General features: G+C 51.3%; 8 protein-coding genes across 8 annotated transcripts; 1 reads left to right on the top strand and 7 right to left on the bottom strand.

The window, feature by feature from the left end:
- Positions 1-218: 218 nt before the first annotated feature.
- On the bottom strand, positions 219-5307 carry M436DRAFT_39513 (ATP-binding cassette glutathione S-conjugate transporter; the record flags this gene model as incomplete). Its single annotated transcript, XM_013574561.1, has 8 exons — positions 219-476; positions 534-694; positions 751-1668; positions 1727-1764; positions 1823-1852; positions 1981-2084; positions 2143-2303; positions 2355-5307. The coding sequence occupies 8 exons, from the start codon at positions 5305-5307 to the stop codon at positions 219-221; spliced, it is 4623 nt and encodes a 1540-aa protein (XP_013430015.1).
- A 421-nt stretch (positions 5308-5728) lies between these two features.
- On the bottom strand, positions 5729-6875 carry M436DRAFT_39766 (DUF410-domain-containing protein; the record flags this gene model as incomplete). The annotated part of the gene is made up of 4 exons (XM_013574609.1): positions 5729-6303; positions 6358-6434; positions 6488-6781; positions 6832-6875. The coding sequence occupies 4 exons, from the start codon at positions 6873-6875 to the stop codon at positions 5729-5731; spliced, it is 990 nt and encodes a 329-aa protein (XP_013430063.1).
- A 446-nt stretch (positions 6876-7321) lies between these two features.
- Positions 7322-8320, bottom strand: M436DRAFT_39984 (uncharacterized protein; the record flags this gene model as incomplete). Its single annotated transcript, XM_013574649.1, has 4 exons — positions 7322-7730; positions 7778-8031; positions 8082-8114; positions 8171-8320. The coding sequence occupies 4 exons, from the start codon at positions 8318-8320 to the stop codon at positions 7322-7324; spliced, it is 846 nt and encodes a 281-aa protein (XP_013430103.1).
- A 1360-nt stretch (positions 8321-9680) lies between these two features.
- Positions 9681-10238, bottom strand: M436DRAFT_10925 (tetratricopeptide repeat domain-containing protein; the record flags this gene model as incomplete). The annotated part of the gene is made up of 1 exon (XM_013574465.1): positions 9681-10238. A coding segment is annotated over one exon (558 nt), but the record flags the coding sequence as incomplete, so codon positions are not given.
- Positions 10239-10767: 529 nt separating this feature from the next.
- Positions 10768-11882, bottom strand: M436DRAFT_40191 (mitochondrial carrier; the record flags this gene model as incomplete). The annotated part of the gene is made up of 4 exons (XM_013574691.1): positions 10768-10891; positions 10947-11477; positions 11528-11675; positions 11735-11882. 4 exons carry the CDS (start codon positions 11880-11882, stop codon positions 10768-10770), a joined length of 951 nt encoding a protein of 316 aa, XP_013430145.1.
- A 794-nt stretch (positions 11883-12676) lies between these two features.
- Positions 12677-12960, bottom strand: M436DRAFT_13939 (uncharacterized protein; the record flags this gene model as incomplete). The annotated part of the gene is made up of 2 exons (XM_013574474.1): positions 12677-12818; positions 12872-12960. Coding segments are annotated over 2 exons (231 nt in total), but the record flags the coding sequence as incomplete, so codon positions are not given.
- A 2541-nt stretch (positions 12961-15501) lies between these two features.
- M436DRAFT_39769 (uncharacterized protein) lies at positions 15502-17694 on the bottom strand (the record flags this gene model as incomplete). The annotated part of the gene is made up of 3 exons (XM_013574610.1): positions 15502-15765; positions 15819-17309; positions 17359-17694. The coding sequence occupies 3 exons, from the start codon at positions 17692-17694 to the stop codon at positions 15502-15504; spliced, it is 2091 nt and encodes a 696-aa protein (XP_013430064.1).
- A 794-nt stretch (positions 17695-18488) lies between these two features.
- M436DRAFT_61509 (uncharacterized protein) lies at positions 18489-20838 on the top strand (the record flags this gene model as incomplete). The annotated part of the gene is made up of 2 exons (XM_013574882.1): positions 18489-18977; positions 19099-20838. The coding sequence occupies 2 exons, from the start codon at positions 18489-18491 to the stop codon at positions 20836-20838; spliced, it is 2229 nt and encodes a 742-aa protein (XP_013430336.1).
- Between the last annotated feature and the right edge of the window lie 476 nt (positions 20839-21314).

Genomic DNA, 21314 nt, shown 5'->3' with positions numbered 1-21314 from the left:
CGGCGCAGCGAGCATGGCTTCCAGCAGATATCTGGAGAGCCAACACCTCAACAATCATGACGAACCCACTGACACGCGCTGTCAAGACAAGGCACCATAGGTTATGCGTGGGCTGTCACCGGACGGTTTACGTGACAGACACATAACAGCTGTCAATTCTCTCCCTGCATGTGATAATTATCGTCGTATGTGTACGACTTGTACTATGCACGTCTACACTACTCCACCGCGCTGCTGATGTCGACACTACCAAGTAGGCCGGCCTCTCGTACCAGTTCGTAAAACAGGCCCTTCTTTTTGACCAATTCGGATGGCGTATCGAACTCAGCCACTCGTCCGTGGTCAAGTACCACAATGCGATCGCTGTCCAGAATCGTGTTGATACGGTGCGCAATCGTAATGATCGTCCGATCCTTGAACATGTTGCTTCTGAGTGTGGTCTGCAACAATGCATCCGTCTCCACATCAACAGCGGCCTGGAATGACACTCATTAGCAAGTTGAAACATGACAAGAAAAGTTCGCAAGACTTACAGTTGCTTCGTCAAGCACCAAGATGTTGCTCGGCGTCAACAGCGCACGCGCCAAAGAAACGAGTTGGCGCTGGCCTTGACTCAGATTGGATCCGCCTTCGTGAATCTGAGCATCAAGGCCTCCGGACATGCTCGACACGTGATCCCTTAGGCGCGCGTGATCTAATAGTGGTGTTAGTGGTTACAAAAACAAAGCAAGGCACGGTCTTTCAACATACCTAGAGCACTCCAGAGCTCAGTGTCATCATGGACGTGACCTGGATCCAAGTTGTCACGAATCGTGCCTTCGAAGAGAGCCGCATCTTGAGGAATGATAGCAAGCCTTCTTCTCAGATCCAACAAACCAATGGAGCTAGTACTCAGATCATCTATCGTGATATCACCCTCGGTGGGCTCTATGATGCGGAAAAGAGCAAGAGTCAAAGAACTTTTGCCGGCACCTGTTCGACCCACAACACCAATCTTCTCGTGTGATTTGATGCTGAGGTTAACGTTCTTCAGAACCAAATCGAGTCCCTCGCGGTATCTAGTGCTGTAGTTGTTGAACGAAACTGCACCCTTGGAAGGCCAGCTCACTGGCGGCCTGTGCTTTGAGATGATCTCAGGTGCTTCGCTGGGCAGACGTGCGTATTCCAGGACGCGCTCAACTGACACAATGTTGGTTTCCACCTCGACGGTCTGGCGCACAATCCAGTTGAGCGACTGAGTGATCTGCAACGCATAAGACATAGACAGACCGACGATGCCGGCAGATAGGCTGCTGCCAGTGGAAACCGAGATGATTGCGAAACCGGCGGCAGCAAGGATGATGACCGAACCAATGAACTCAAGACGGACTGCCAGCCAGCGATTCGCGTTGATAGAAGGGAAGTATGCCCGAAGATTAGCGTCAACACGCCATTCGTTCTCCATGGCAAAGCGCTTGCTTTGCTGGTAAGCGCGAATTGTGCTGATACCACTCAGGGATTCCTGGAAGTGAGCATACACTGGACTGCGGCTGATACTGTCCAGACGCTTGAGTTCACGTGAAGTTCTGAGGTAGTATCTTTGGATGTAGAGGTAGACTCCACCCAGTGGCACAATCAGCGCGATGAAGGCCGGCGTGGACAATGAGATGACGACCAGGGTGAAGAGAGCTGTGATAATCAGTTAACATCCGCATGCTTCTTGCATTAGCATGAGAACACCACATACCTCGCGCCGAATTGACGAAGAGCATGTTGAAAGTACGACTAACGAATCAGGTCAGCTCAACGGTATAGCAACACTGACACATGCCAAAACACTTACGCCAAGACTTCATCGATGCGGTAAATGTCACTGTAAGAGTGTAGGATTAGCATGGAACCAGGTGGTTGGAAAAGTGCACGTGCGGCATTGTGACATATCCGGTACATTGACGGGAGCACAACAGCCAGAACATGCAAGGACGGGATGAATCCACTCACCTTGAAAAGCGGTTCAGAATGCGTCCGGCGGGGGTAGTCTCGAAGAAGGTCATAGGCGATCTGAAGATAGCATAGGCCATTCGTTCGTGAAGCTTACGCGAGGCCTGCAGAAGATGAAGCATTAGCGTCACGGCCCGGGGCGTAAGTCTGATGCACACTCACCTCAATTGAGCAGAATATCCACAGAATAAGTGTCTGTACAACGACAAGGGCAGCGGAGCCGATACCAAATGCAAAATAAATGCCGATGTACTTTCCTACATGAGGATTACCGCCATATCTGCCGTTGATCTCGGACCAGTTCTTGAGCCAGACACTGCCACCTATCGAAATAATTAGATGGGCACATGAACGCAATTCGACAGGACACTTACCGATCTGAGCAGTCTGAGCTCCAACCAAAGTAACAATGTAGATGGCAACAGCGACTAGGTTGCTAGTCTTGGCGTATTCCGTGTAGACAGACCACTTGACCTTACCTTGTTCGGAGAACTCTTTGTTCTGTTTGCTTTTGACGCCGGCAGTGCCTTCCTCATCTGTGAGCTTACCACGGGGTCCGGCGAAACTTGCAGTGCTTGCACGACGTAAGGAGAGTCCGCTGGCCCTGCGAGCTGGACGACCACCACCGGTGTTGATGGGGGCAAGTTGGGTCTCGCCTTCTTCGGCCTGCGTGATCTCCAGTTCGCCTGTCGCAGAGTTTGGATCGGTTTCGAAGACAGTGGCCGAGTCATCGCTGTCTTGTGCTTCACTCTGCGACTCGCTTTGAGACTCCTCATTGCTAGCAGTCTTGATGAGCTGAGAGATTTCTCCCTTCATAGCCATGAGTTGTTCGTAGGTACCACGTTCCAAGATGCGGCCCTCACGCAAGAGGACAATGTAGTTGGCTTCCATCAAGACCGGAAGAGAGTTCGTAGCCAGGATTCTTGTTCTTCCACTCAGCAAACCATTAGGGCCTAGCACGTTATCGATCAGATGTCTTCCGACATGCTGATCGACGGCGGACAAAACATCATCAAGAAGATAAACATCTGCTCTAGCATAGACAGCCCGGGCCAAAGTCAAACGAGCTTTCTGTCCGCCGGACAAAGATATTCCACGTTCACCAACCTCAGTCTGATCGCCATCTGGCAGAGATGCGAAATCCTCCTTCAGAGCGCAAGCATGAACAGTCTTTTCGTAGAACTGGGGATCCCAACGGTAACCGAAGACGATATTTTCTCTGACGCTAGCGTTCATGACCCAAGGAGATTGGGCAACATAGGCCACTTTTCCACGCAGGATCACCTCACCCTTGATCTTGTAAAGGTCTCCCAGAAGGGTTTGCAGGAAGGAAGACTTGCCTGCTCCAACACGGCCAACAACACAAGAAAGTTCGCCCTTGTGAGCAGAGAAAGAAATGTTCTCGAGAGCGTTGCGGGTGTCGTTGCTGTTCCAGGTGAATGTGGCATCCCGAATGCGGACAGCTTCTTCGCCACGCTCAGTGACTGCATCGTACTTGAGCACAGCGTCACGCTGCAACTCGGGTGCAACAAAGAAGTCTGTCAGGCGGTTGACGGCGACACTTGCTTCGATGATGGAGGTGATAACCATGGGCAGGATGGCCAGAGGGAAGGTAAGGAGGTTGAACAGTGTCAACGCAGGGAAGACAATGTCTGTTGTCAGCGGTGTGTTGCCGGTGAGGACGAAGACAGCAAAGGTTGAGCAGGATACGAAGAACGGAGTAGTCGACCAGGTGAAGTTCGCCAGAGCCATGGAAGCGCCAATCTTGCGAAGAGTGTTGAGCTCCAGGTCGTTACGGATGTAGTTCAACTTGTTCATGAATGCGGTGGTCCAGGCGTAAAGCTTGATGGACTTCATGTTGCTCAGGATCTCAGTCATCAAACGCGTTCTGGAGTCCTTGTTCTTCATCTGCTTCTTTTGCAAGTTCTTCGAGATACGTGCGATGACACCGTTGATGGGAATCATAGCAATCATGGCACCGACACCAGCGAACATGCTCAGTCCTACAAGCTGGTAGAGCGAGATCATACACAGCGTAATTTGGAAAGGCGCAGACCACAGCTGCATACCATACTGTGCGAGATCCTGAAGACGCTGAGTATCGACAGCCATGTAATTGACGATGTCTCCTGTGGACTTTGATGCTCTACCCTCATTCGAGAGACGCATAGACTTGTGGTAAATGGCCGCGGTCAAGGATGAGCGAATGCGCATACCAGTCTCAAATGCTCTCTGGAAATATTGGTGCAGGGCAAGTGTTTGAGAGACTGATACAGCGAACATAGAAAGAGCGATGGCGGCTCCACGGATAGGAGGCTGAGGTGAATCAGTACGGTACGAATGAACGAATGAGATCAAAAGACGTAGAAGTTGAGGTTGAACGAAGGCCAGCACGTCCGAGATGGTCTTGATCATTGCACCACGGACGTATGGACCACCGAAGCCCCGAGCGAGAGCAATCCAAAGACTAGGCTTCTTCTTTTCCAACTCTTGCTCCCAAGCCTCGTTGAAGGCTTGGGTAGTCGCGGCGGTTGTATCTCTTTTGCGAAGGTTCCATAGCTCATCCTGGGTCAAGAAATTCTTGTACCCATACTTCATCATCGGAGTCATCCAGGAGAAGGTAAGGATAGAAAAGACATTGGCGTACTCCATGGGGCACTCGTCTTCGTCTCCAAGAGCATCGTAATCACTCAAACGCTTGGACACAAGCCACTCCAGGCCGAACTCGAGGGCGGCCAAAGCGACGCTGACGGCGAAGGTGACAAAATAAGGTAGTTCGGTGCGGTATAACTGTTGCGAGACCAAGGAACGCATCTTGACGGCGTATGCAACGAGGAGCAACAGCCAGAAGACCAGGACGACTCCATTGGCCTGACGCGATCGCCAGTGTTCAATGTACTGGATGTAGAAGATGACGGCGATGGAGGCGAGGTTCAGAACCGTGGCCCAGAAACGGAAGTCGCCAGCCCAGACATTACCAAAGTTGACAATCTGGAAGATGGCCTGGAGGACGGTAGTGGCGCAAAGGGCGGCGAGAACGGACAACTTTGTGTAGAAGTGCCAATCTTGCTTGACGGGCTGGGGGCTGCATTTCTTGAACAGATAGTAGATGGCACCGGCTCCGAAGATGAGACCAAAAGCAGAGACGGAAGCTATCCAAACATCGAGGAAGCAGGGCGTAAAGTCATAGCGAAAAGGGCTGATGGGACCCCATCCTTCGACATTGCGGCACAGTGGTTGACGCTGACTTGGATGGTTGGAAACGCCGAGGTAATGCAAGCCGACTGGCGACTGCAATACCGTCTGGTATGCCGACGGGTCGCGCATGGGTGGTCGAGGGGGTCGTGTGAGGGCGATGCAGAGACACGTCCGACCGATGGTAGAGAGAGAAGAAAGAAGGCAGCAGCTGCAATCTGCCGTCCGTCAGAAACCAATCGATCTTCTGAGTTAGTGACGATTACTCGGTCCATTCAGGAACCGTTAAAAGCTTGGCCTCGCGATGCTTCCGAAAAAGCCGTTAATGTCCGGCGCTGCTCGCTATTGATTACCTATTGATAAGAACGACCTTGGAAACGTGTATGCGCACTATTGGCGTTGTCGCTTCTACATGTACATGATGTAAAATAACCGAGACGAGTGGATGACTCTCAAGAAGCGTTTCTGGGGTCATGGAAAATAAGCAACCTTGAAAAAGTCATGTCTATTTGCATCAGGTATTCGTCAATGAACAACTCGAGAAACAATCGCCTCAGTCCAGTGCAGGAGCGGGTGCTGGTGCCGCCTCTACCCTTCTGCTGGCTGGCTTCTGACCACCCGAGCCACCACCTCCTCCCATGAACGAACTCATCATGTCGAATAGCGGGTTGCTCTGGCTGGGAACCTTGATGCCGAAATACATCTCTCCAACCTGGGCGAGTGCTTCGTTCCAGTTACCTGCGTCCTTGATGTACGAGGCATAGTGACTCTTGAGCTGTTTGAAAACATCGGCGGATCCTTTCTCAATGGCGAGCAGCAGAAGGCCGAGGAAGTTCAGCAACGGAAGGCTGGGATAAACACGCAGGTCGGATGAAGCTGAGCCGACTTCTTGCACACCGAGACCAGGATTTGACGACGATAGCTTGGATGTGAAAAGCAAGAATGCCTTGTTTGCGGCGCGAAGGTTGCCGACCAGCAGATAAGGGAACACGACACGGGCTGCGTAGAGCGGAGCAGTCGAGGGTTCGTCCGAGGCGTACCAGTTGTACTCAAGCGATGCGAAGGTTGCTGGCGAGTCTGCGGTTCCGAGTGTGAGGTGTTTCTCTGCTTCAACAGCCTCGCCATCTGCTCGAGTGTTAGCCGACCAGTCTACATCCGGTCTATACTTGTATCGAGACGTACCCTCGGCATACAGTGTGCCTACAACGTGGTGGAGCTCAGGGTCTCCAGCAGGGTACTCGCCCAGCTTTGATGACCATCTGCGGTCGAAATCAGCTTGATGAACAGTCGACTTGTTGGTAAACGAATATACCCAATGACTTCTCCAGCAAATCTTTTCCTCGTGGGTTCTCCTTCAGGGAACTCGCGCAGCAGGCTCAACAGACGTGCCTTGTTCGTTGTGTCGGGCTTCAACTCAGCCCTGCCGTAGACGTCCATCAAGAACATGCATAGATCACCTCCGGATGCTCCTTGTCCAGCCTTGAGGAGCATAGAGGCACCCGAGGCGAGCAGGTCGACTGCAGAGGCCCAGTCGCTCGACTTTGTGTAGCGGGATGCGATGACGCGCAGTTGTTGATGGGCTTCGTAGAACTGGCCTTCTTTGACCCTGGAGCTGCTGTCAGCTGCGTGCTGTGAGTGGCATACGCAGGTGCTCACTTTTCCTGCTGTCGCGCAAGCGTCTTTTGAATTTTGGCCGACATGCTGTCTGAGGTGTTTGTCGGATCGCGAATGTTGTCTAAACTTTGTTCCTCGAGAACGTGCAAGGAGGCAGCGAATCTGGATTCTGATGTCAACGGCAAGCTCTCTCCTCTCCAGGCGACCCCGCACTCCGCCTTCAGCGGCAGGGTCGTTACATTTGACATTGGACTTGTTGACCCGTCGTTTCAAACATTGCTACATCGCCATCGAAATCACGCTCTTATGGTATATGACTGTCGAAGTGAACCCGGACTTCGAGAGCACATGGCAGACGACTGTGTCCTCTCGCAGGATCATAACAGAAAATTATGGTAACATGAGTTGTATTCGACGGCATGATCTAATTGGTACAGAAGGTGACAAACTGAACAGCATCCTGTGTCTTCTGCTGGTGATCTTCCTCGAGAGTTACTGTTGACTCGCTACTTCATTCTTCGTTATGGTATCTTCATTCTCTCGAGAAGCTGTAGTTTGTCGTGGCTGGCGGAAAGATTCCTGTATAGCGCGGCTCTGCCACTGTAGGACTCATGGCACTGGGTGTCAGATCTCTTTCGTAAGGTATCGTCTTCGCGCTCATACAGCTCACGTGTCTTCCGGGATGTGGCCCTTCCATGGTCTCTGTTTCTGTGAACATGGCTCCTTGGTCTTGCGACCAACCCTGATACACATCCGAAGCATAGGCGCCTTTTGCGTCATGCAGATCATCCGTACTCAGCGACCACTCGCCTTTGCCCTCTGGCGAAGAAGCACGAGAAAGAGCCTGGCCATAGATCTCTGGCTTCGTGCGTACAATACCTGACTTCCAGAACTTGTAGGAATCCACGCCAGAGATGATCGCTGCAGCTGAAAAGAGGATACTAAACCAATCAGTCAAGCGTTTGAAGGGAGATAACGAATTACTGACCACAGCGCTACTCCGAGGCCTGTTGTGGCTTTCGCCAGGTTGCATGTTGATGTTGATCCAAAAGCGAATGTTGAGCAAGACGCAGCGTTCGCGCTCAGCTTCTTGTCGGCGGCTCCTTTCTGCATGCCTTTCGCCGTCCAGGCACACGAAGAAGCAAACGCCGAAAGCCAAAAAACTATAAAGACCGAATCGATGGTGAAGAAGATGTAAGGATTAGCGAGACGCCATAGCCTTGTCCAGCAAGGGACTATGCACTGTTGACTGTTAGGAGTGTATCGAGAGACAGTAGTGTGAGTGAATCTACCTGATACATCAAAGCGGGCATCGTGAGGAAACACTGAGAGGTAGTTAGCATAAGATGTCCTGTGGATGCTTAGCACGCTGAAGTCCCACCAGAGCAAAGCACCACTGCACACGACTGTCATGGTTTCCCTTTTCTGTCAAGATCGCCAGGGTCATGCACCCTGTGATGAAGGTAATGATTGCTTGAAGAAGATGAACAACAATCTTCAGTTTGTGAAGAGGATTCTGTGGAATCCACATGGCTGATAGGCGCCCGAATAGAAGAGAGACTGCGAGTCACGATATAGGGCTTTCGAAGAGAGGAGTAGGAAGAGGACGTTGGTTGAAGTACTTCGAAAGATGGGTTTGTTTCTCAGACAGGTGGACAGAAAACAAGTTTGTTGTAGGGCTGGACCAGTGTACAAGCTGCAGATCTTGGAGGGAAGGCGTAATAAAACTATGGTCTCACCGTAAGTACGTCTCAGCCTATTATATCACTACAGATCCGAGGCTCTCGAGTGGATGGCAATCGTGTTTACTGAGCCATGCTTGACGATCTACGCGGCCGTTGGCTAGGGACTCTAAGCGCCACACATGGGCACCCGGCTTGGCCGACCAGCCATCTCTCCGTTCGTAAACGAAATCCGCGATCGATTGAATTGTCTGTCTGTGCCGCTCGTGTTGGAACATGGCAGATTGGTAAAGTCAGAGTTAGTGCAGAGGCCCAGCTGTTGCCGGTCGAGTTGTCATCGTCTTGGTCAAAAGTGCTCACAAAGTCAGAAGCTTCGTGTACGGGAAGCGATCCGAGATTGATCTACATGTCGATTATGTCTCGCATCAGCTCATTCGAAACGTGTTTCAAACCCCGTCTCGCGTGGTGTGCTTTATTTAAGCATCGGTTTCAGCAGTACAAAGGCAGTGGAGACTGCATCACCCAAAAGGTCTGTAATTCATATGCGGTAAATCGCTACGATCATCGTCTCAGCTCATACGGAGACCCCACTAAGTCAAGTATGATGACACCTTTCGATCCAGCACACTCCAGATCAGGGTGATATGTCGCGCTTTATTCTCTCATACAGCCGGCATGAAGTTTTCTCGGAGCAGTGCGGACTTGGTGATGGATACGCTGCCAATAGTCTTGTTGTCCGTCCCCGATCAATTGGAGGTAACCTTTTCTTGGATTCAAGTATACCGGCAGTATTCGGTAGAGTTAGGGATAACAATCAAGGCGGATTTGGCAATGGCCATAAGTGTACTTTGACGAAAGTGGTATGCAAGCATGGATAGTTCGGATCCATATCATTCCGAAGTTGGAGTGGTTGTATCATATGGGACCGAACCCTTCAGCATGTATCTCAGACCTCCCGCGCACGAACAGGCGACTTGTTGTGGTACTATCGCCATAGACTTCCGCCTCTTGGTCTCGTCTCAACACTTCAAAATGCAATGGCTTCTTAGCCTCTAACAGTGTGCGCCCCAACGCCATGCATATCCAGGTAAGCAATCGTAGTAGTTGTAGTCGTCTTCTTTGATGTCAACGAAATCAAGCAAGTGCCTTCTTCTCCGCAGCGGCTTCGATTTCCTTCATGAGCCCGGTAAGCTTCTCCACACCCTCCTTGTCCGGACCAGCAGACTCGAAGTCGACAGCCTCTTTGACAACGTCCAGAGCCTCGTCGAGACGGCCCTGCTCCTTGAGAGCAACAGTGCGTCTCCACCATCCCTTTGTGTTGGCCACCTTCTTGAGTTCGGTGCTACAGAAGGCATCAAGGGCAGCCTCGGGCCACATCTGTTGGACCATGTATGCTTGGGCGCGGTTGTTGTACAGTTGACTCAGCTCCTCGCGCACAAGACCTGCTGGCTCCCAGACAGGACGCTTGATGGCCATATCGATGGCGAGGCCGTACATGCGGACGGCGTCGGGGTAAGCACCCTTCTTGAAGGAGGCATTGCCGGATTCCTTGAGTTTGGTGATTTGTGCTGATCGTTTGGGGTTGACGGGGACTGGCGGTGGCGGAATGCCCAGAGGTCCTTCTAGGTCTGCGAGGAACGAACGATGGAGTGCGTTGAGGGCGTCCAATTCGGCTCGGAGTGCGCCTGATGATGAGTTTGAAGAGACGCCCTTGGTGTTGGGGTCAATGGCCAGCGGCAGTTGTACGAAAGTGTCTGGTCCCTCCATAGTGTGTGTGTATCCGGGTATTGTGTGATGATGTATGCAAAGTCCACGAAGGTTATAATTAGGGTCCAGTTGTAAGAGGACACCCGTTCACACGACGCGAACGCCAAGATTGCAACTCCGCTTCATCTATTCATCAACCATCACATTTAATCATGAACAGCAAACATTTTGTTTTCATTCTTCTTGTACCGAGCTTTTATGTCCTCTCATAGCCATGTATCAAATTGCTTCAATCTAGCTGTTATTTCCCAACACCACCATCCTTGATACGACGTTCGAATGTTGATTAAATTCTTCCCAATCCAGCAAAGCATCTAATCGTCCAGGCCCAGCTCGATAGCACTACTATCAGGCGAGCAGTGCTTTGATCGTTTGGACTGCGCTAGTCCTGTAGGTCATCCCTGTCTGGATGACGCCGCTCTTCGGCTCTTTTGTACAGACGAATCCTCGAGAGGCATCGAAGCAATGTCGGGCGGTATGTGTTACGGCGCTTGGTTGTTGAGTTGTGGTACTACAGCAAGCGTACATCTCAATCGGCGCTTTTGACTTCTTCATAGGCCTGGTAGAAGCGAGGCAGGTAAAACTTGGTATTTTCGTACACCAAGAAGGTTACGCAAGTCGAGGGCAGGACACGGACAATGTTAGGTCCAAGACTAGCAGTCGTCTGGTTAGTTGTTGGCACATCAACGGTCGAGCTGGAGTACATACCCCTTGTAGAAACCTTTCAGGCCTTCTTTCCGGAAGACCTGTTTGACAACATCCCTTACACCTTTATAACGCGAGTCGGCGTCATAGGTTTGAAGACGTGCCCTCACAACCTGGTAGGGATAAGTGGCACTGCCAGCAAACATCTTGCTAACGGCGCTCAGTAATAAGAAATCTAAGTTCGTGAGGTTGTCTCTGCCACCACGACTTGTGCTCCAGTGATTTTTGAGTTGTTCGTACGCCATGAACTGGATGGCACCGTGGCTTACGCCAAAGATAGATGGTATGAGACCACGATAGAACCCCTTCAGGCCTTCTGTCTTCCAAAGATGTGTTGTCCCTTGACGAATTGATTTGTATGCTCCTGGTGCGTCGCGCGATGTAGACAGCATGCGGGTTTTGATGACCCATATCGGATTGGTACAGAGGGCGGTGAGGATGCCAGAAGCACCAGACGCCAGAAAGTAGTCGTACGAAGTGAGAACGTCTGGGTTTCCTCGAGCGGTCTTGATCAGATCTTTGATATTGCCGTACCTAGACCGTTATCAGAGGAGACCTTTGGACAAAAGCTCGGCAAGGCTCACCAGAGGAAGTAGAGGGCCCAACTGACGGAGTTTCCGACCATGTTGGGCATGAGCCCGCGATACAGAGCCGAGTAACCACCCTCATTCCTGACAATGTTCTTAACTATCCGCACCGAGTCACCCAAATGGCTGGTGGTGCTCGGGTCCACTATATAAGGCTTGGTTTAGCAAGCGACCAGGTGTCCAGATGTTTGGAGTAAGACACACCCTGCAGGCGTGTTTTGACGACATCGAACGGATGAACAACCAGAGTAGACACGATTCCCGCACTGAAGCCGGCAAGCGTCTCTACGAGCGAAGGTGACAATCCGGTGCCCGTTTGCCTCCCGTCGACCGGAGGATACACGCGTGGCATGTTCGATTGCTGTAATCTTTGATGCTGGTCATCCGGGTGGAAGGTGGGCGGTGACATTGCCCAAAACCCGATACTCTGCAATGCAGCGAACGCGCTTTGCGCGTGCATCAACACCGAGGCTCGTCATTGGGGTGGGGAAGACGCTAATGACTAGCTGCCGCGATAAGATCGAGCGATAACGACTCGCGTACAGTGGTGGGCTCTAAGAGGTGGATGCAAGAAGGTCTTACAGGCTGTTCACGAACAACGATCTGGCTGAGAGAGTTTTAGCAGCACGAGGAGATGGATGCACTGGGAAGAGGCGCTTGCAGGGGCGGTTTACAGGTCAAGGAGGGACCCAGTTGAATGTATATCCCACCACACAAACTTGAACCAATCTCCGAGTATCAAAACGTTAAAACATGGCATACACTTTAGTTCTCAGAGCTCTTTGTGAGGTGACTAGGGAAGGAGATTGATGTTTCGTGCGTGACATTTTGACCAGGGCCTTATAGGGTCCTGGTAGGTGCTCTATATGTACAGCAAAGGCTCGCTTGAGCGTAGTTTCAGAATGAAGCTCACATGGCAGAGCATGTGCGGATATCTCATAGCATGGTCTGATTGACGTGGGCGGAATATGAACATGGCAGAGGCGAGTGATGTCTTGGTTGTTTCAATATCCAGCTCGCCAGGCCGAGTCGGCAGTAATTTGGATGGTCCCCCCTTAACGCCCGATTAACAGTGATGGAAAAGATTGTCGCAGATCAAGCAGCGATAGCTTAATGATGGTCGTCTCCGTGGGCAGCGTCTCCGTGGCCATGGGCGTGGTCGTCTTTGAGGAAGACAGCCTCGTATGCGAGGTAGCCAGCAAAGGCGACAGTGGCGATACCGAGACCGGGGAAGGAGCCCTTGAATCTGTTCCAGCGCGAGAAGGGGCCGGTGTATCTCCAGGCCTCGCTGTGGGATTGCGTCAGAGAGGAGTTGGGACATGGTGGGTAGTGTGGACGTACTATCTGGCCCAAGGGTCGTTTCGGGGCTGGCCAGAGGCAGCAGCGAACTTTTGAGGGTCGAAGCCAGTGAGATTGGGACGAGGAGCCATGATATGTAGTGGAGCGATGGGATGCTGTAACTGAGTAGGGCGGATGCGAATGCGAATGCAGCTGTCGCGACGCCCAGGTCGGCAGGCGGCTACTTCCGCGCCCGCGTTCAGATGGTCAGTAGCAGTCGATGGATGCTCGACGCCAACACGACCACAACCAGCTGCTGATTATACCCTCACCGTTCAGGCACAAGACACCGATTCACCCATTCTCACCAGCCCGATCACTTTCGCTTCTCCTGCAGCCCCCGACGTCGCCAGAGAGGCAGAGCGCGGTCGACAATGCCGCCAGCAGTTGGGCGCATGCATGCGAGCCACATGTCGAATCCCTTCGTCCACCTCAATCCCGCCCACTCGATCCCACAGTCGCATTATCCTCAGCAACAGCATTCTCTCCCGCAACCTTTGACCCGTCCTTCAAATTATCCTGCCGTCAATGGTTTCGCTCCTCCGACCACCAACGCGGCCCTACAAAACGCCTATGCTAGCGCCGGTGCCCTTCCTGGACCAAACCCTGGACAAGCTGTCGGTGGAGGCACAGGTCTGGGCAGTGAAGCTGCCTACCGGGGATTTGCACATGGCGCTGCTCTTCAACAACAGCAGGCTCACCAAGCCGAAGCCGCCCAACTAGGCCTGAAGTCTGGTCTGGCCGGAAGGATACGTGAAGTCTGGGCCCACAACCTCGAACACGAGATGGTCCTCCTACGTCAGCTCATCACAAAATATCCTTACGTGAGCATGGTATGTTGAGATGCTCCCTGGTCCTATTGCCAGATCCTATATCACTAACACGCTAGCAAACAGGACGCTGAGTTCCCAGGAATTGTCGCGCGACCGATTGGCAACTTTGAGAACAAGGCCTCATATCACTACCAGACCCTGCGCTGTAACGTTGATTTACTCAAGCCAATCCAGCTGGGCATCACCATCTGGACTGCGGACGGCGAACTACCACCCCAACAACCAGACCCTTCGCTTTTCCCCAAGCTGCCAAACAACCTGGTCGTGTGTCCTTGCACCTGGTCTTTCAACTTCCGCTTCTCTCTCGATCATGACATGTACGCAGAGGGCTCCATCGAGCTTTTGAAAAAGGCTGGTCTCGATTTCGCAAAGCACCAAGAACAAGGCATTGACCTCAATGCTTTCGGTGCTGCGCTTACCACCTCAGGCCTTACATTCGTCGACGATGTCAATTGGCTTTCATTCCATTCGGGATACGACTTTGGCTACCTTATCAAGCTGCTGACCAACGCTCCGCTGCCTGAAAACGAATCAGACTTCCGGGATCTTGTCAACATTTACTTCCCCAAGCTTTGGGACATCAAATTCTTATTACGACATGCTCAGCGAACTTTGGCTCCGCAAAATCGCCTGAGTCCCACCGCTTCGACTGTCATCAACACCTTGGGTCAGAAGTCCGGCCTGCAAGATCTTGCAGAAGAGCTTGGCTGCGTGCGTCAGGGCGCTCCTCATACTGGTGGTTCTGATGCTTGGTTGACTGGCTCGGTTTTCTGGGCCATGCGTAGCAAAATATTCGACGGCCACGCACCTCTCGAACTAGCCGACATGATCTACGGTCTGCACGGCGTCGGTCCGCCAGCGAGTGCTGCCTTCAGGGACGAGTTTCTACAGAGTCAGGGCCACCAAACCCCCCAAAGCAACGGCGCTCTCAATTTCCACACAGGCCACACACCCACTACCCACCAAGCACCGAGCACTCCTACCACTTCTCATGCTGCCATATCCGGTACCCCAGGACCTCCCCACTATTCTCAACCCGGTTCGCTAACTCCCGCAGGTGGTGTCTTTGGCAATTTCCAGTACGCCAAGTAGTACTAAACGTGTATCATAAGTCTTTGGTTGGCGAACTCGGTCTTTAGCGGCTGCTACGGTGTCTAGGCGTTCAGCGATACCTGGGGGTTGGCCATGTCGAAAAGGTCTTTTGCTATTTTACATCCAAGTGATTCAAAGGGCATTGAGGCCAAAGGTTTGAGGCATCGGGTGCCACTTTCTTTAATGCATGACACGTCTCACGAATTGTAATCGCACGGTCACACTAAACTCCAGAACCTTTCAATTTTCTTCCGATTCTCTTGCACATACCTACATCCTCTCATGCTAATACGTAGTTCTCGTACGAATCAAATCCAAGTCATATATCTCGCCCCGTGACTGCATTATCAATCAATATGGGGCCTTCTTTGACATACCGACAAACTCGCATTTGCAACAGATTTTCCGATATCCTTGACGAAAAGAAAACGTTGCTCGCCATCTGCAGAGTGTGTTGCAACTGAGGACGCAAAAGTCGCGTGATCCAATTATCGTAGAAGTGGAAGGTGCTTGCTGACTCTCAAGATTCGGAAGGTGTGCAAAATCCATATTGTACCACTGTCGCCATGTACTAACCACGGTATCGAATCTAACTAATAAAAGTTCAGTCATAGGATAAAAACAAAGAAACACTAGCTATATCATCTCTCGCTCTCATTCCAGCTCCTTGCGCTCATTTCGACAAGCCCGCGCGTACTGGTCGCAGAATCATTTGCCGCAGCAGTCATTGCTACCACCCTTGGTCTTATCGGAAAAGGCCAGTCTACTGATACCATCAACAACACTCTTGACACCGCCCTTGCCAGCTGCCATTTGTGTGGGTGTGCTCGAGTAGCTCGGAGGCACATCCATACAGGGGTTTTGCGTGAAGAAGTTGCGAGGTCGGAGCAGCACAGTCATGGGCTCGGCAGGCATGATGGGATAGTCCTCAGGAGCAGGGAAATGCGTGAGTCCAAAGCAGTGCCAGAGAACCTAGGTGTATGAGTTAGCGGATATATCGACGTTGCGATACAAGGTTGACTTACGACATCCTCCTGCTCTAAATTTGCCTCTGGATCCTCCGAAATCCATGCCGGAATACCTTGCGAAGGCTCACCAGAAGTCTGGGGTACATGGCGACCAGCAGGATGAATCTGATCGTCCGAGTACTTGGTAACGTGGACAGCATGCCTGGCAAATCCTGCTCTTTTCCATACGAGACTGTTTTCCTTGGGAAGGAGAGGTGGGACCTCTCGGCTCACGAGCTTGTACGAGACTGGCTTCTTCGAGTAAGGATTGATCTTGCTGGTGTTGGCCATATCCCAGGTGCGACTGGTGTTACCGTCGTAGTCGCTCATGCCGGTGGCAGGGGTCTTGAGTGGAGTCTTTTTGGCGTAGAAGGCATTGCCATAGTAGTTTTCTGCGCTTCCGACTTCACCATCGCCTCGTACTGCATCGGCTTGGAACACAGTGTTGCTTGGTCCATCGATGTTGGGATCTAGACGCAAACAGAACAAATGCTGATGGTTGTGGGCATTGACACCTGGATATACTTCTGTTCCCCATGGAGCGGCTGATTCACCAGGGTTGAGCGCGTATGTGTTCAGGATACCAGTCAGCTTGATCTCGAGCTGAATAGTACCGTCTTGCATGAGGATCCAGTATACGCAGTACTCATAGTTGGCTGCGGTGAAAATTTGCGAAATGATAAGCTTGCGACCACGAGTCACAGTACATGATTCATCTCTGAAGTCGGTGTGCTTGAACAAGATACCAGCATCCTCTTCGTGGATACAGATGGCGTTCTTGATGGTTTGCGCATCACCTGCTCTGTTGACGAAATCGGCATCCAAATAATGGATGGCACCCTTGCAGTCACATCCAAGGGTCAAGCTATTGGTCATGTACCCAGCACCGTACTCGCCGAGATCAAATGCATGCTTGCGTTGATGTGGGTGTTCAGGATTTCCGTAAGGTACCACCATCTCGGCAAGCGACATTCTGTAGAAGATAGGTCTGACATTGCCTCTGTCGTTGAAACTGATGTTACTCAAGACGATACCCTCGCGATAGTTGAATCCGACGTGAACAGACCAGTTCTGCCACTTGAGTGTACGTCCATCGAGATCGAAAGATACACCTTGGGGTTGTGTGATTTCGATCGGCTTGATGTCGGTCCTGAGGCCAATCTCCTTCTCGATATGCTCACCGTGGAAGTTGCTAGGTGGTGCTTGGTTGAGCTGCCTTCTCACTTTCGGAACGTCGATGTGAATGATCTCCTGTGTGTCTGCGTTGAAGATAGGGCAAAAGTCCAGAGGATATGTGTATTGGCTGTCATCGGGATGAGGGCGGTAGTACATCAGAGCCTGTTGCAGACGAACGTTGCTTCCAAATCGCTCGTCGTAACCGATGGTCCACGGGTCGCAGTATACTTTGTGCATGTCCTGGGGTGGGATACCGATGATTCCGCACTGTTCAATGACCTTGGGATCCGTACGAACCACTTTCTCGACGGTATTTAGGTCCTCCATGGTGATCTAGACTGAATTAGCGATGCAATTGTGTTTCTGATCAGGATGCACTCACCAACGGCTGCACACCCTCTGTAAGCTCCCAGCTCAGTATCTTCTTCTCCTCCAGGTCGACAGTGCCATCAAAGACTTTGCTTCCTCGACCAATTGCAACGATATCTGCTACTCGATGAGGTCTCTCGGCAGCATCAGGCGAAGCTAACCAGGCCATCATCTGCTTCTTCCTAGGCTCCCACAAAGTGACAGCATTGAAGAATACATCGTTGTACTCCTTGCGAACGATCTCGACTGCCTCCTTGATCTCACTTGATGAGAGAGGGTCCAATGGGTGAGGTGGTGGCAGCTGACCAGTCAGCTGGGCTGCCATTTGCTTTACCCTTTCCAAGACCATTGTGTTGAGCTTGTGGGATATGTATAGAGCTTGGAAGGATTGTATGATATGAACAAGACTGAGCACGATAATTGGGACTGGAGAGCTCTGTTATATACACACGAGAAGCAGCTGTAGCCGTACATACATTATGCGGGTTTACCGTTGCCCCACGTCTGGCAGCCCACCACCATGAGTACCATGCGATAAGTGCAGCACGGCGATAAGATAGAAGGGTGGAGTTCCTACAAGCAGCATAGCGTGCCGATTTCGCGTGCCGACCATTCAGGGTTCAAACGGCACGACTTACCTAAAGAGAGAGCGAGATAAGAGGTATCGGATTGACCTACCTTGAACACAACGTATAAACAGCTGCTAAATCAAACGAGGTCGCTGCGAGTAAAGACAAACTCATAGATGGCATGAAATCGATAGATACAATGTAGAGATGGCCATATCTACAGGTCTCGGGTGCGGATTGGAATGACAAACTGAAACTTTCGGCGTCGTTATGCGCTCACAAAGAAGCACTTCGTTGCGATGTTTTGCACAGGAGCTTTCTGGCTGAAGCTTTCCTCAATCCGATTGTCGCTGTGCTGTCGGGACGACAGTCTGGAAGAACAGGATTGTGAGAATCTCAATGGTGAGATTGTGCCAGGAAACCACGCGCTCCTTTCAGCTCGGAGCCGAGTACTCGGAGCCGAGGTCCCACCGTTGAAGCGGTTAGGGCTCATCGCAACATTGATGCGTTGAAGGTTGTCTATCCTAGTGATTCCTCTCATGTTGCTACCTTAACATATCGACGCGGAGAAGCTATGGAGCACGAACGCTCTCCTGAGGGAGACCTGGGTCCTGATAGGAAGCGCCGCCGCAAAGTTCTCTCATGTATGGATTGCCGTAGGAGGAAGGTTCAATGCGATCGGGCTCTTCCTATATGTGGGAGGTGTGAGAAGGCTGGCAAGCCATGCTCATACGAAGACGACAGTCCTTCTCAGCAGACTTCCAGCGGGCCGAGCACATCATGGCATTCGCGACAACAGTCCGTTACCGTCAGCAGGGACGTCTGGGACGATATGTTCAACAAGCTTCTTCACCAGGAACGCGTGATTGAGCGACTACAAGCTGCCCATGCAAGTCCTGCCACGCCTGCGACAGTATCAATCGCGACGCCTCAAGCCCATGGAGCCAGCGAGACGCCCAGCGGTGCCAACGACTCGGCTACAAAGGAAAGGATACTATTCAGAGGTAAAGGATTTAAGACGACGTTCTTTGGTCCGTCTGATCCCAGGAGTGCTATGACGCTTGTAAGTACTGTTCTGTGATGTTCGAAGGCTTGTCTTTCCGCTTTTTGTACTACAACGACCACGCCTACTATCTGCTTTACCGGTCTCTTGCGTATAAAGCTGACTAGATTGCTGCCTATAGAATGCTCATAGTTTCTTCCGAGAGGAGATCTCTCGTAATCCAGAACTCGTGCGTTGCAGAAGAGACGTACACAAGCTACGAGCAGTGAAGAAGATACTGGATAAGCAAGAAGCGCTTTCACCACGCAAGCCCCTGTTCGCCTACCTCCCGGAGCGAATCAAAGTCGACCTTCTGGTCAGGATGTACCTCGAAAACGTTGACTGCACCTATGCAATACTACATTTTCCTACTTTCCAACGCGAGTATGAGGAAATGTGGCTGGATCCACGCAATGCGAAACCTGGTTTTGTAGCCACGGTGCTCTTGATGATGGCGTGTTGCCAGTGTCTTGTCCGAGGGCAACCGCAAATGTATATGGCTGACAGCCCACTTTCGCGCGAGACGGCCATCGCTCTGATTCGTGTGTGCGAGTCTTGGGTTGACGAATCAAGCCAAAAACATACGTATCTGGCCTGGTATCAAGTTCAATGCCTCCTTCTAATCGCCAAACAGACTCATCAAGTGAAAATGAAGAGACGATGGGTTGAGTCCGGTAATCTTCTTCGAATTGCCATATCTGCTGGTATGCACCGAAACCCAGAGTTGCTGCAGAAGAAATCACTGTCTTCGGCTTTCGAGCACGAGATGAGAAAGAGAATATGGGCGTTTATCGTCGAATGGGACCTTCAAACATCCATGGACAGAGGAATGCCAGCGGTGTCTCTTGATGTCGCAAGTGACATTAGCCCTCCTTCGAATTTGCACGACACAGATTTCGACGAATCGACGACGGTCATACGGACGTCCAGACCTCTCACAGAGATGACCAAGATGACATACACTTGCTTGTCAGCACGAAGTCGAGGTTTGAGAAGGAAGGTCATCACTATGTTCAACCAGCCTCTGCATCGGGTGTCTTACGATGAGGTACTGGCATCTACACAGGAACTCGAGCTAAATCTGGCCTCTCTGCCTGATTGGACGAATGACAGACCGGCAGGGATTAACCAAAGCATTGCGCTCCTCCATATCCAACTGGAGCAGTTTCTTGTCTTGTTACATGCTCATGCAGCCCGCCAGGCTGTGACCAAGACGCATGTCAATTTCTCCAAGCAGGCCTTTAAGTCCGCTGCTGTTTCCATCGTTAGCAAGCTTTCCGAGCTGTCTGTCCAAAATTGCAAATTCCTAATCATGGTCCGGTCCGACGTCCAGCGAGTCTTTACCTCCACATTGGCACTAGGAGACACGGACGACAAGGACGTATCGACGCAAGATCTACGCAGCTTGGTACAGCCGTTCCTCGAACTTGCTGAGAAGGTTCTTGATCTGTTCGAGGAGAAGATCTTAAACACTGGTGGTATTCAGTGGACCCATACATTCGTCGTTTACGATATGCTACTCTGCAAGATCAGTCCACTGGGTCGTAACATGCCATCTCGACCTGGTAGTGGCAGGATTTACGGTATCTGCAGAAAGATCATGGACCACCAAGATCCAGACTTCTCGGACAAGGCGGCACCCTTGAAGGACTCTGTGCCAACCCCTAAGAAGAACAGGCATCGAGTCGAGGATAAACCGACTGCACTTATGGAAAACAACAGCACTCAACAGATGGCTGCTCTCAGTAACGACTTTATCCCCGACCTGAGCTTCTCTGATTTGCTAGACTGGAGCTCGGATGATTGGATGCTATATGCTGACACATTCTGGTCACCCCAAAACATGACTCATCCGTCGCTGTCAGAACAAAGTCTGCACTAGCAGACGATAGCATAGATAAATCTAACCTAATTTTATGATCGCATCACAGGTGTTTCTTTTTACCAAGTATAATTTGCAGCTTGCACGACCCTGTCTTCAGGTATCACACATCCTGGGTACGAAACTATCTGGGATGCGCTTCTTCAGATCATCTCTATGGTATCTGAATATGCCATGCTACTTACTAAGAGCATTACAGTCAGTTCATGTACCTGTGGTGTCGTGATGTGAATGAACACAAGCAGTCGACCCAGACAAGCCGTACTAAACAGTTTCGAGCCAAGATCAGGAGCATTCGCAACATCGAAATCAAGAAATGCCACAGCATAGACCTTACAAAGCATGATCATGAGATGCATCAACACAATCTCTCTACGACCTCTGAGATATGTTCGACGATGTGTAGTTCATGCGACAATCGAGGACGATCTACTCAGCAGTCGGGAAGATTTCGGCAATTGGACGATCCGCTTTCC

This window comes from Aureobasidium namibiae (assembly GCF_000721765.1).
Source record: "Aureobasidium namibiae CBS 147.97 unplaced genomic scaffold scaffold_3, whole genome shotgun sequence".
Taxonomy (NCBI): domain Eukaryota; kingdom Fungi; phylum Ascomycota; class Dothideomycetes; order Dothideales; family Saccotheciaceae; genus Aureobasidium; species Aureobasidium namibiae.
This window is presented reverse-complemented; position numbering and strand designations above follow the sequence as displayed.